This window comes from Penicillium waksmanii (assembly GCF_028829765.1).
Source record: "Penicillium waksmanii strain IBT 27052 chromosome Unknown utg000004l:1.0-5674109.0:1.0-5678898.0, whole genome shotgun sequence".
Lineage (NCBI taxonomy): Eukaryota > Fungi > Ascomycota > Eurotiomycetes > Eurotiales > Aspergillaceae > Penicillium > Penicillium waksmanii.
The window spans coordinates 1,503,738-1,517,491 of NW_026643251.1; the positions used below are offsets into that span (position 1 = coordinate 1,503,738).

Consider the following 13,754-nt stretch of genomic DNA (forward strand, 5'->3'; position numbering starts at 1 on the left):
TATACACCATGCAATATATGCATTGCCTACACTGCCTAGGTGACATATAGAAAGTGCGTGGCCATTGCCCACCGGACGTGGCCGCACCGACCCTCACGCGGCCTCTTCCTTCAAAGGGCTCCGCTTCCAATCGTCAGGCAGCAAAACGTGGAGACCTGCAAGCCTTGTGCAAGACTGCAGCGATCAGAGAAACAGGGAATATCTCCTGCTGAGCTTTCACCAACAATGTTCCGCACGCAATGAAGCCGCCCCCTTCTTGAAATCCCCGTAATGTCGACGACTGGAGCTCCAAGTAGCTCCATTCCACGCCGTTTCCTGCGGCCTCAGGTATGTTAAACCTACACCGCGCGAGAGCTGTCAGCAGCTTGAGAGAGCTCCCCCACACAAAGACCCCGTCGAGGAACCCCCCAGATCTCACAACGGCGAAACCCTCTAACAACCATACAGCTACGCCAGGCAACATTTGTCCTCCCCCGAACCGGCCAACGCGTCAAAGGCCTCGTGAACCTACATAACCCCAGCATCGCAGGCACTGCACAAGCTGCCGATGACGATAGCGCCAACGACGAGCGTCGCGGATTACTCACGGGCGAAATCGAAACACATCACGATGGAATCATACAGCGGGTCTCTGCGCGGGCGCGAGGACTCGCGACCCGATCAAAACAATTCGTGGCGTCGGAACAGGGCATTGGGATTTTGAAATTTAGTCTGGCTTACCTACTTGGTTCGTGCGCGACTTTTATCCCGGCTGTTTCGAATTTTCTCGGTCAGAATGATGGGAAACATATGGTTGCTACTGTCACGGTGTACTTTCATCCTGCCAGGTCTCGAGGAAGTATGTTCCGTGCCTTGATTTGCGCACTGCTTGCTTTCTGTTACTCCTCTTTCTTGTCGGTTTCGAGTATGTTGTTTGAAAGTCTGTTTCAAGATATTCTCATGGCACCGGCCCTTGGCCATGCTCTGGTTTTGATTGTTTTTTGCGGAGGTGGGTTGGGGTTTGTTGGATGGACTAAGCAGCGCCTGGGTGATCCGCTGGTGAATGTGGCTTGTTCGCTCGCGTCCCTCTCGACGATTACGGTTTTAACAAAAGAAGGTGCAGTTCAGAGCGGTGATTTGTCTCTGAGGAAGATCTCTCAGGTCCTGAAGATGGTGATTATGGGCGTGGTTGCTGCCACGATGGTATCCTTTCTGATCTTTCCCATTTCTGCACGCAAAAAGCTTCGAGCGAGTCTCGTGACGTCCGCAGATACATTGGCCGTCATGCTAGCCATGATCACGGAGAGCTTTCTGAGTGGCTCAGAAGAGGTGCTCAAATCGGAGGAGTTTCTTGCGGCCGAAGCCAAACACCGCAAAGCCTACAGTCAGCTTGATAATTTAGTGCGCGAGGCAAAACTCGAGCACTTTGTCGCAGGTACTGAAAAGGAGTATCGCTTGGAGAAAAATCTCGTCCGTTGGGTACAAGATATCACCCACAACCTGGGAGGCTTGCGCAGTGCGGCGTCTTTGCAGTTTAGCCTGATTCGAGAGACCATCGCCCGGGAGTCTGGATCATCGAGTGAAAACGCTCACCCTCAAGGTAGCATTCGCTTCGACTATTTTGCTTCTCTCGAGCGATCATGGTCATTCCCTGACGGATCTATCTTGGAACCAATTGAGGAGCGTTCCGAGGAAGATTACTCACCAAGTGGGACATTAAATTCCCCATCGTCGAACAAGAAAGACGACTTGAATGAGAGAAACCCTTTGCTTCCTGCGGATGTGTTCACAATTTTCATTTCACATTTAGGCCCGGCTATGGTAATCTCCCCTCCCAAAGAAAGGCGAGGACCTACAAAACTAACAATTGATAGCGCTCACTGGCTTTTACAATGAAAGAGATATTCAACGAAATTCCTTTCGGTGCAGCCCCAGCCTACAAAGTTTCAGTGGACAGTCGCCTCCGCATGAGTTTGGACCGAGCCCTTGAACTCTACCGCGAATCACGAGAGAAGACACTCAAAGAGCTCTACCAGCAAACACAGGCCATGAAAATGAAGACTCCAGAAGCCGAGGCAGACCTGGAGGAAGTATCTGCCAGTTGTGGTCATTTCAGTTTCTCACTGCTGGAATTCGGCGAGCAACTTCACGAATTACTCGCTATATTAGATGAATTGCAGCTCGAATCCGAGGAAAGACCCAATGGGCGATCTTGGAGCTGGTTGAAGTTTTGGAAGTACAAGGGGGACCATGTCGTTCGAAGAGGTTTGTCGTGCCGCATCCGTGAAATTTAGTCTATTAGCGCAAACCATACTAACTAGATCCTAGAAGCTTCTTTTATGGCCCCATTACGCGCAGAGAATCGCAATGCCGCCCAAACGCGAGCTAGTCTACGACCTCCTGCTGAGAGAAGCGTCAAGGAAAGACTTGGCTATCGTCTTTGGAAGTCTCTCGAGTTTTTCCGCCGTGATGACACCAAGTATGCGATCAAGGTTGGAGCGGGCGCTGCGCTTTATGCCATGCCAGCTTTCCTCCCTTCCACCCGTCCATTTTACACCCACTGGCGAGGCGAATGGGGTCTGCTCTCTTACATGCTTGTTTGCTCGATGACCATCGGAGCCTCCAATACCACGGGTTACGCACGTTTCTTCGGAACATGCCTAGGAGCCGTCTGTGCCATTGTGGTTTGGATCAGTACAAGCGGTAATGTCTATGGCCTGGCATTTTTTGGCTGGCTTATGGCTGCCTGGACCGCATGGATCACTATTGTCCGAGGCAATGGGCCCATGGGACGATTCATCATGCTCACCTACAATTTGTCCGTGCTCTATGCCTATTCACTATCCCAGAAGGAGGGCGGCGGGTCACAGGATGAAGGTGGTCAGGAACCCATCATTTCGGAAATTGTACTTCATCGAGTTGTGGCCGTATTTTCGGGTTGTATCTGGGGTGTTATCATTACTCGACTCATTTGGCCCATCAGTGCTCGGGAACGATTGAAGGACGGCCTTAGTCTGCTTTGGCTACGACTCGGTCTCGTATGGAAACGGGACCCTCTTTCCTCCATGGAGAAGAGCGGTCGATCTGTTGTTTACATGACTGCGCGGGAGAGACTCGAGCTGGAGCGATTCCTCTCGCGAATGGAATCTCTTCTGGCTGCGGCACGCTCTGAGTTTGAACTGCGGAGTGCTTTCGCCGACAGTGCCTACACTACTATTATCCGACGTACGCGAAACATGACGAATGCGTTTCATGCGATGAATCTCGAGTTAATGAAGTCCGACATGGCGACTGCGGGCGAGATCTGTCTCCTTCGGTATACTGCGAATGAACGACGACAACTTTCGGCTCGTATCAGCCATCTTCTATCTGGTACGTCTTGAGTCAATTGGGTGGGAGCCGGGTTTGTGTCTCAATTGGAGTCCTAACATTATTACAGTGATGGCTTCATCTATGAAGCTTGAATATCCGCTCAGTGATGTTCTCCCTAGCATCGATCATGCTCGCGACAGGTTGTTGGCTCGCATCTACCGATATCGCCAGGACCATGAGGCCTCGCAATTAACCACCGACGAGGACTGTGCCCTGTTGTATGCTTACAGTGAGTTCCGTTCCCTATTTCCTTGGCCTATATAGGTTATTCTGGTACACCCTGGTTGAAACTTGCTTACATTGTTGTAGTTCTTGTAACTGGCCAGTTGTCGCAAGAGATTATGGAGATCATTGCGGAGATCGGGCAGCTCTTTGGCGTACTGAGTGAGGATGTGATGCAATTAGCGTAGAGAATCATCTAAATGCCATTTAACTAAGACCACTGATATCTGATCTAGTTATCTATCTTATTTGACTGTAAATATGTGTATTTCCTGCGTAATTTATACTCTGATGTTCAGTTTGCACTGAATTCGGGGCGACTCATCCGTTTCTGGCGGGGAACCGCACGGCGGAACCTCAACCTCCAACCTCCTTCCATCACTCCCTTACCTTTTCATCATCGATCCATCATCTCAACGCCCATTCCATCTCGTCCCTCACTCTCTTCGGTTGCGCACACCTCCTACTACATGAATGCGTAGTCCCACCCTTCGGTCTCGCCTCGTCGCGCTCCTGCGAGTCCTCCAACCATGCAGATCGACCCGGCCGCCCTGAGTCGCACCGACTCGGCCTCAAATCCGGCGAAGAGTGCGACGCAAAACGCTCAGACGACTGTCAAATCTTCCAGAGCTTTGATCTCAGTTCCGCGACTCGATCTCGAACACTCTTACACGGACCTGAAGGCCGCCATCGGAGACAAGTGGGCCGAGTACAAGGAGGCCACTGCTCTGTTCCTACTAGGTATGTCCTGCTGCTGTTGCTGCTGTTGCTGCCTTCACAGAAATAGGAAATGGGATATCTCGGATTTGATTTGATTTCACATTCCCTATTTCTGTCCATTTAAAATGGATGAAACTATGGTGCGCAAGAGTGAAGCTAATTTAATCTCTTACCCTCCTTATAGGACATTACAACCAAAATGAATACGCGTCGCGAGTCGACCCCATCCTATGCGCCGACCCCAAAACCGAACACCTACATAATAACTTCATCTGCGCAATTGTCGGCAATTTAACACGAGACCTCCCCGATCATGGCGTCGCAACTTGGGTTTCCGCGAACGATAAGCCGTCAATGGTGTCCAAGCCGGTCTCGGGCGACGCCGCTGAACAAAGATTGAAGACGGAGATTATGCAATTACCGCCCAGAGACCGGAGACGAATTAAGGGGATTCCAGAGGTATGCGCTGAAATTGCCCCTCTCAAAACGTGACGATGGCCTTGGTGGTTGTGTAGGAAGGGCCTGGCCTTGCGCGCGGGGAGAAGGTAGCTGGTGTGTGAGACTATGGCTAACGAACGACTTCATCCAGCGTGACCCCAACGATCCAGCGCCAAATGAGCTGGAAGAATATCATCAAGCAAAACAGATCAAACTCCCAAGCCAAGTTCCCGCAAGCGCGGGCGGGTTAAACAAAACCAGTAAGGACAACCATTTACTTTTATCTCCACATCCATCCTCGCCCAGATATGACATGCGCACTTGCATTATTCACACACACTCCCCCTCGCATCCGCATCCGCATCCTCATCTCGGGCTCGGGATCCTCCCCCGGACCTCGGCCCCCACCCCCAAGGACCAGGACTATTTTCTAACAAATCGCGTCAACTTGTAGATTGGGAACTAGAAATTCGAAAACGCTACGCGCAACCCCTCGCCGCAGAAACCGGAGAATTCCCCGACGCCGAATCAATTCACGCTCGCATGGTACCGATGTGCTACGAAGAGTCCCTCCCCAGCGGCGCGGGTCTACCATGCGCCGAATTCATGGCAATCGCAACAGAAACGTTCGTCAAGGAGGTACTTTCTGCTGTATTCTCTCGGACTCGGTCTAATGGGCCGTCGGGAACCATTAACGGTATGATGATGCGCAATTACAGAGAACAGTTAGAAAGGGAAGAACTCGCATTTACTCGTGGTGAAATCGTGAAGGATACAGCTACAGGGTTACTACCTGTTGAAGCGAGGGAAGCGGGGACGCGGAGAGCGCTCGGTGTTCGAGATCTGAGATTAACGCTTGAGCTTGGCGGTGGTATCCTGGGCCATATGCCTTTGATTATTGACCAGATTGTTGGTGGCTATTTGGAAGATGAGCTTGAGACTGAGAAACAGGATCGGGTGCTGGAGAATGGTGTTGTTGGGGTCGGGGCTGCGGCTGGGGCTGAGGTCAGTGAGAACAGGGATATCAAGCCTGCTCCTGTTACTGAGGATGAAATGGATCTTGATGATGTGGATGATTCGTTCGACGAGTGGGAGTGGGAGGGTGGGACGGCGGCGGATCGAGATCAATTGGGCTCTTTACTTGATGAGTGTCTGTCACTGGCTGCTTGACTGGCTGCTTGGAAGGTTTGATTGAGATTTATACCCCGTGCTGCTTCTGCTTCTGTTTCTTGTTACGTTCTCTTGCCCTGCCCTGCCCTGCCCTTGCCCCAATTACGGCTGCAACGCTACCATTTCTTTTCCCTTTTCATTATTCCCTTTCGGTCTTTCTTGGTGGTTGGAGGATCACGGCGTCTGGGATTATTGCGGTTGTCACACCTCGTGACTCCCATTTCATGCATTTTGGTTCTGGAGTTCTCTTGAAGATCTTTCGGGCTTTGCTGCTGCGTTGTTTTCTATTTTTCCTCCTTTTGCTTTCTCTTTTTTATATGGGGCTAATCCCAAACGATGTAAAGTACATATTCCCTTTTGCACTTACGGATAAGCTTGTTGGAGATTGTCCATTTTATTTGGAAAACTTCAAAAAGCACTGGCACAGACGATACGATACGATGGCGGTGGTCTCTTGACGGGGGTGTATTGGAGGAGACCATGCTTGTTCGATACCCATGAATCAATTCGTTCATTTTATACAGTTGACATAGTTGTAGAATTCGAATTCATCACTTGGATTGTAGAAATAAAATAGCCATAGAACAATTCCTTCCATCTTCAAAACGCCCTTTTTCATTGCATGTTAATACAGCCCAGTCCGGTGACCGGGCTTTAGTTAATAGTGTCCGCAACAGCCTTCAAAATCTCCTCCGTCGACTTGGTCGCATTGGCTGGGTCTTTGGAAATGGATTGCCACACCTCGCCATGCTTAGGCTCAGTCGAGACACACTTCGAGACAACGTCGGCTCGTTTATCCTGGACAAAATATTCGTTAGTAAATGTTCCAATTCCTGTTCCCGTGCACTCTCGGACGAAAACTAACCTCTGTTCCATGTTGCAGCAAGAATTTGTAATACCAAGCCCAACCATCGCCATAGTCACTGTCTGAAACAATCGCCTTCTCAAACCAAGTCATCGCCTTGTCCAATCGTCGCTCACCCCAGAAGATCCGCGCCACGGTGATGAACAAGATCGGGTCGTTGTCCACCTTCTTGATAGCCTCCAGACTGCGAGACTTGCGTTGAGCCCGAGGCTCCAGGTGCCAGATACTTTCGCTCCAAAGGAGACCAGATGCTGGGATCTCTTGGATGGCTCTTGACATGAGATTCTTCGCCTGTTGGATATTATTCGCGCGACGTTCCACTCGCACACTTTCTGTCCAGAGCTCGGCGCTCTTGGGTACGGCCAAACGGGCTCGGTCAAGAACAGAACGTGCGCGAACGACGGCGCCGGCCTTTTCTTCCAATCGTGAGGCTAGCAGCCAGAGTGGTACTGATTTGGAGCATGCTCTGGTACCGGTTCCGTATGCCTCGCGTGCCTGGGAAATTTTCTTCTGAGACTCGTAGATTTGTCCCTTCATCATCCAGAGCTTGTCGGCCTTAGGGTATAATTGAAGACCCTGTGTGACAAGATCCAGCGCGTCGTCATCATTGCCTAATTGTCGCTCAAATGAAACACTCTTAATCCAGACACGGTCCGTTCCAGCTTCGCGACGAGCTGTGGCCAGTAGTTCACGCGCTTGGTCGATTTGCTTGGCGTCGGCCTCGAGTTTGACGGCGGCTAGCCAGATATCTTCGTTGTTGGGATTCTGGTTGAAAGCACGGCCGAGGACACGTCGAGCATCGTCGATCTCTCCAGCCTGCCACTTCTCTCTGGCAAGTTGTAACCAGAGTTCTTCGCTCTGGGGGCATGCTTCGACTGCTTTCTCGAGAACCTGCCATAGAGCCTCCCGATCGCCATGATTACGTTCAAGGTCGGCGGCTGCAAGCCAGATTGATCGACGGTTGACAAAGACCCGCAGGGTGTATGCGTAGATGGCTCGGGCTGTTTCATAGTTGCCTCGGGCAATGCTGGACTTTGCATCGTCCATCCAAATATCTTTGCGGTCATCATCTTCGTCCAGGCCCCATCCGAGTGTCTCTCGGATGATAGAGCCGCAAGTGAGAATGGCGCCCTCCGCCTCACAGCGTTCAGCTTCAGCAATCCACTCCTCTCGCTTCAGCATCGCGTTTTCCTTGGCGAGGGACTGGATGGCACGTTTCATGACATTGATCTTCTCGAATGTACCCATCTGCTCTTGAAGACGAGCGGCGGCGATCCAAATCTCGTAACTAGTAGGAACAGCTTTGCGGGCAGAATTGAGTACTTTCTGCGCATTCTCTGGTGTCTCCAGTCGAGCAAGAGCCAGCCAGAGCTCCACCGACAAAGGAATCATTTCAACAGCCTTGGCCAGTAGCAAGCGCGCATCCGCTGGATCGTCTTCCAAATTCACGGCCTCCTTCCAGATCTCGACGGATTGAGGGATATGCAGAATGGCCTGTCGAAGGACATTCTTTTTCGCGCGCAGATCTGTCTCCAGCTTCATGGCCTCGAGCCAGAGTTTCATTGAGCGGTCATTGTTTTTAATAGCATTGGCAGCGATGATTTTCGCATTATGGCCTTCGTTAAGTCGGATGTTCTCCAACCAGCCGTCCTCACTCTTCGGACAGAGCTCACATCCTTTAGCGATGGTGTGTCTAGCCGCAACAATACGACTCGCCAGCTCCTCCAAACGTGCGAGCGCAATCCAGCCAGGGGCATGCTTGGGGTTGGTTTTGGTGACCGATTCCAGCAGGACTCGAACTCGCTTGATATCACCCACCTCGATTTCTCCAGCCTTCTGCTCAGACTGTGTTAAGCTGGTGAGATATCCCTTGGGATCAATGCTAGTGGCGCTTCCAGAGGTATCGCTGGCGGCTGTCGACCCGAACGCGGCCTGATCCAGTCTGACCTTCAGAACCTTGTCACGCGCCGCACCGATATCCGCGAAATTGGTCATGGTCCCATCAGCAGCCTCTCCGTCAGGCTGAGCTCCATCGTCAGCAACAGTTGTATCGAATTGTCCCGAGTCTCTGGCGCCTGCGATGACGCTATCCGGTACGGCGTAGAATCGCTGACGTAGGTTCTGCTTCGCTCGTCGATTTTTGCCGGTAAGATCACCGACTTCGGGGAGGTTGGCCCAATCGTCTTCGGAAACGGCAGCGAGTGATCGCTTAAGGTCGGCAAATTGCTGTTGAATCTTGGGATTCTTCTGTTCATAATCGTCTTGTTCTTTTTGCTCTCGAGCTTCCCTGTTGATGGCGAACGAATATAGTCGGCAATCTATCCAAATAGAGGACTGGCCCGATGAACAAAATGTTTTACGGGACAGGGGAGAATGGGGTGGGGGTAATAAAAGAAAAGAACTAACCTTCGAGCTTTGCGCCTCCTATCCATCTTCTCATCTACCTCTTGATAGATGCGATCCGCCTCGTCGTCCTCCTGATCGAACTGCCCGTAGGCAAACAATCCCACCTCATTATCGGGATCCTGGAATCGTTCATCGTCCCCCCCCATCTTCCTTCTCATCCTTGCCTCCCTTTTCGCGAGAATTGCTTCCGTATGCAGTGGGTGCTGCAGCTCCGAGTTGTGCTGCGCGTTTCGTTAATGCGGCTTGGATCTGTTCTGGTGTTGGGCCTTCACGCGCGGGACCCAGGTCGGAACGAGTGGTGAAGCCTGTTGCACCACGACCAAGACCAGCGACATAATTATCAGGCGCCTGTTGGCTGAGGAAATCCTTGCGTCCGGACGCCATGGTTGGCAAACGCAGCGACAGCTAGAGAAAGTCGGCGCAAAGAGAGTAGTAGAAGTAGTAAGTAGTAGAGCAGCAGCAAGCAACGGCCGGAAAAATGTAGATCCGACGCCGACAATCTTATCTTTTCGTTGCGGCAAAAAAAGTCGCCCACTTTGAATCTTTGGACTTTGGCAACACAATTGAATTGCAAAGATTTTGCAGATTTTGCAGATTTCAGACGGATTTCCGGCTGCACAGCTGATATTTTCAAAAATGCCCAAAGTCAACAAGAAGAAGCGCAACAGCGCAACCTCAGATGCGGCCGCTAAAGCCTCTGCTGCCCACAGTATCTTCAAGATGAACACAGATATCGGTCAACACGTGCTGAAGAACCCCGGTATTGCCGAGCAGTGAGTTTGTCTTTGTATTGTGCATCACCTGGTTAGGTTAAGTCGAGACTAATCTCCAAATCTCCATCTCCAGAATTGTCCTCAAGGCCGATCTCAAACAAAGTGACGTGAGTATCTCTTTCTGCGGGGATCCGGATCCCCATAAACTCCGCTAGATGCTAACCATTGACCACAACAGATTGTCCTCGAAATCGGTCCCGGTACTGGTAACTTGACGGCCAAGATTCTGGATAAAGCGAAGAAGGTTATTGCGGTGGAACTGGATCCTCGTATGGCGGCTGAAGTCACCAAGCGTTTCCAAGGCACTCCGGCTCAGAAGCGTCTCGAGGTTATTCTTGGTGATGTGATGAAGACTGAGTTGCCATACTTTGATGTCTGCATTAGCAATACTCCTTACCAGGTATGCTTCCACGAAAACAAAAGAGGGAGACTACGTCTACGTCTACGTCTTGTTGGTCTGGATTGGAGTCTAATAACATCCCATCTAGATTTCTTCCCCTCTTACATTCAAACTGCTGGCGACTAACCCGGCACCCCGTTCTTGCATTCTCATGTAAGTTGCACATTGCGATACTAACTGCGTCCTTTCAACCCATTTATTCAACTCTATCAAGCTAACATATTTCCTTTCCATCCAGGTTCCAGCGCGAATTCGCCCTGCGCCTCTTCGCCAAACCCGGCGACAAACTTTTCAGTCGTCTCTCCGTGAACGCTCAAATGTGGGCTAAAATCGACCACATCATGAAAGTCGGCAAGAACAACTTCAAGCCACCGCCACTGGTTGAATCGAGTGTCATCCGGATGGTTCCCAAGGTACCCAGGCCACAGATTGACTATGATGAGTGGGACGGTCTGCTACGCATTGCCTTTGTGCGTAAGAACAAAACTCTACGATCCAGTTTCATCGGCACACCCACCATCATGGGAGTCCTTGAGTCAAACTACCGCACCTGGTGTGCGCAGAATGACATTCCTGTCGAAGATGGTCCGGCCGAAGACGCCGATGGAGATGTGATGGACATGGGCGATCAACAAGATGGCGATGGCGATAACGCTGAGGGTGATGAGGCGGATGAGGTCATGGAAATGGATGACGATGATGTTCCTGACTTCTTTAAAGAGGAGACTAATGCCCGCCTCGCGCAGGCGCTCAAGGGCCAGAACCCCCGGAAGAAGAAGGGCAAGGTTGCAGAGTTGGTGCGCGAAAAGGTGCGCTCTGTTCTGGAAGATGAAACTGGTCTTGGCGAGAAACGTGCGCGTATGTGCGACGAGAATGATTTCTTGAAGTTGCTTTGGGCCTTCAACCAGAAGGGAATCCATTTTAACTGATTGGGACTGGGATTTGGACTGGGACTTAAATCTTTTCAAGTCTTCTTGTTGGGGCGCCAGACTATTATAGAGTCCAGTGTGTAATTGATGAATTATGATTACTTTCAATAAAAGATACCATTTTCAGGAGGCACGTCGCCTTGCGGTCGAAGATGTGCACTCGAGTCCTGGAATAGACTCTGCCAGATAAATGCTTCGCTCAGTAGGAGTTCGATATCTTTCTCGGTCCAGTCCTTAGTAGGCAATGCTTGGAGGAACATCATAACCTCCTATGAAATTCGTTAGACATTAGACTTGTTCTGCAGCGGTACAGGCTGTGGGGGAAAAATACTTACCTGGAAATCCATCTTGACCAATTGATCCGTCCATTTGACCAAGAACGCAGCACAAACATAAAGATGAAATCGGGAGAAGCCCTGCTCCTCGGCCTAGAAACACCACGAGCATCAGTATCAATCTTCAACAAAGTATAATGGCAGGCGCGGGGGAGCATACCATGTAAGTATCCCACATGCGTATGGTATTCCTGATGCTCATTTCCCGCATGAGCAAACAATTCATCCACCGGAAACTAAACTGCATGAACTCCACGCCCTCTTGCTCCAGGTGCTTCGCAAGAGCCGAGTCGATTCGCCTTGTCAGATCACGCAGAGCCCTCACCTGTCGGTGAATCCCCGGCTGGGCATAGATATAATTATCTTGAATCCCATCGAGTAATTTGGTCAGACACCAAAAAGTATCGGCTTCGACCGCATCCAGAACACCTCGGGGTAGCTGACCAGGATCCATACCCTCTCCCACATTCAGATCCGTAATATACACACCTAGAAATACTTGCCAGAATGGCGTGACCAGATCATTGATGCCCTGCACATAACCACTGGCCGGGTGTCTGATGGCCCACACATACAAAATCCGTTCTAAAGATCGCTGTGTAGCTTCATAGCCGTAGAGTGGGATGTGAGGGCTTGTGCGGGGAACATCGATGCTGATCTGATGCCACACTGCCTCGTCCAATCCCCGGCCACGGCCTGTGCTGGTTGAAGGCGGGTTAGCAGCTGCCCCGCTGCCGCGCTCAAAGGCCTGTCGAACTCCGTCCAAGTACTCCTTGCGTTTCCGCTCTAGTGTCGAGATTCGCCTTTCGCTGTTTGTGGGCAGGTATCCAAGAAGCAACTGCCAGGTCATTGGACGAACTTCCTCTGGAACTCCAGACCACGCGAGATCCCGTAATTCGTTTAGCGAAACGGTGCTTGCCTGAAGGATGCGCTTGAACTTGTTGATCCTTGAAATGTGACTTGAATGTATCTCCCTGTCTTTGACAGAGGCATTCGTGGGGGGTGCAGAATGATTGATAAGATTCAAAGCATTTGCCGGATCTAGATCCTCACGTTAGCATTGCAATTTGATGCGACAACCTCGAGAAGTATTCTGTCTGACCTTGCAAGATATCCTTGTATTGAGGGCGGAGAATCTTCTCATCGCTCTTTCGTGAAGTGGGATACATGGGTGTACCGCGTTCCTCTGCAATGTCCGAGCTGTTTGCCCGCTGTCTGCTGCTTGATGCAAACCCGAATCCCAGCGAGGATGAATAGCCCCCTATGCCACCCCCGGGTTCAATATTCTTTGATTTCGAGAGAACGGGTTTCTTCTTTCTCATGCTAGCGAGACTTGGCAGTCCAAATTCGTCTTCGTCGTCATCATATACAATGTGGTCTTCTTCTTCATCGTCGTCGTCATCGTCTTCATCCTGGGTGGGATTCCCACTCCAGCCATCCATTCCTTCTTTCATGAGACCGGTGTAGCTTTTGTGGGATGGAGACGCGACGTTTCCCGTTCGGTGGCCTAGGTATGATGGCGGGGACGGCGCATTTGTAGACGAGGTTCGAGGTGGGGTTCGCGGGCGCGTATGGGTCGAGGTGCCTCTACCAACAAGGATGCTTGTCAGTACGATTTCCGAAAGAAGCAATTGGGTAAAATCGAGTATGAAAACAGGGAGGGACGAACTGTACTATATCCGCATGGGAATATGAAGCTCCGACGACTGTGTTCTGGCTATATGTCTTCGACTGTCCCTGGTTAAGGGACGCAGATCGGCCAGCCCAGAAAGGAGAATCAGCGCGTCTTTATAAGAATGGTTAGCGGTGAAGAGAGGTCAATGGTGTGTATCACATACTCGGAATTGTCTGCAACCCGATCAGCTTGGATTAGCTTGGTAAATCATGGGGAAGTCGCGAGGCGATATATTACGAACCAACCTGGACCATTTCCTGGGTCAATTGTCAGTTCGGTTCTTCCAGCATTTCTTGGAATCTAGGGGGCCAAGCTTACCTGCTGTCCTTTCTTATTAGCCATGGCTGTCAACTGTGATCTTGACGAGTTTCAAGTGCGGGGCGATTCAGTCCAGTAATCGGGGTATGCAGTGTAAGGTGCTGCGCCAATCGAGCCATATAGCAACAAAGAAAGAAGGATTCTAGAAATCC

General features: G+C 50.9%; 4 protein-coding genes across 4 annotated transcripts; 2 read left to right on the forward strand and 2 right to left on the reverse strand.

The window, feature by feature from the left end:
* Positions 1 to 390: 390 nt before the first annotated feature.
* On the forward strand, positions 391 to 5,901 carry N7481_003430 (Transcriptional coactivator SAGA-type complex Ada1/Tada1; the record flags this gene model as incomplete). The annotated part of the gene is made up of 9 exons (XM_057262649.1): positions 391 to 1,800; positions 1,854 to 2,244; positions 2,308 to 3,351; positions 3,419 to 3,580; positions 3,661 to 3,728; positions 4,056 to 4,314; positions 4,478 to 4,752; positions 4,883 to 4,991; positions 5,186 to 5,901. Coding segments are annotated over 9 exons (4,434 nt in total), but the record flags the coding sequence as incomplete, so codon positions are not given.
* Positions 5,902 to 6,555: 654 nt separating this feature from the next.
* On the reverse strand, positions 6,556 to 9,556 carry N7481_003431 (U4/U6-U5 snRNP complex subunit PRP6; the record flags this gene model as incomplete). Its single annotated transcript, XM_057262650.1, has 4 exons — positions 6,556 to 6,699; positions 6,767 to 9,053; positions 9,173 to 9,291; positions 9,368 to 9,556. The coding sequence occupies 4 exons, from the start codon at positions 9,554 to 9,556 to the stop codon at positions 6,556 to 6,558; spliced, it is 2,739 nt and encodes a 912-aa protein (XP_057124311.1).
* A 252-nt stretch (positions 9,557 to 9,808) lies between these two features.
* Positions 9,809 to 11,274, forward strand: N7481_003432 (dimethyladenosine transferase; the record flags this gene model as incomplete). The annotated part of the gene is made up of 5 exons (XM_057262651.1): positions 9,809 to 9,945; positions 10,019 to 10,052; positions 10,124 to 10,345; positions 10,434 to 10,498; positions 10,584 to 11,274. 5 exons carry the CDS (start codon positions 9,809 to 9,811, stop codon positions 11,272 to 11,274), a joined length of 1,149 nt encoding a protein of 382 aa, XP_057124312.1.
* A 104-nt stretch (positions 11,275 to 11,378) lies between these two features.
* Positions 11,379 to 13,626, reverse strand: N7481_003433 (GTPase-activating protein GYP1; the record flags this gene model as incomplete). The annotated part of the gene is made up of 8 exons (XM_057262652.1): positions 11,379 to 11,543; positions 11,610 to 11,702; positions 11,770 to 12,650; positions 12,712 to 13,196; positions 13,279 to 13,395; positions 13,448 to 13,457; positions 13,526 to 13,541; positions 13,603 to 13,626. 8 exons carry the CDS (start codon positions 13,624 to 13,626, stop codon positions 11,379 to 11,381), a joined length of 1,791 nt encoding a protein of 596 aa, XP_057124313.1.
* Between the last annotated feature and the right edge of the window lie 128 nt (positions 13,627 to 13,754).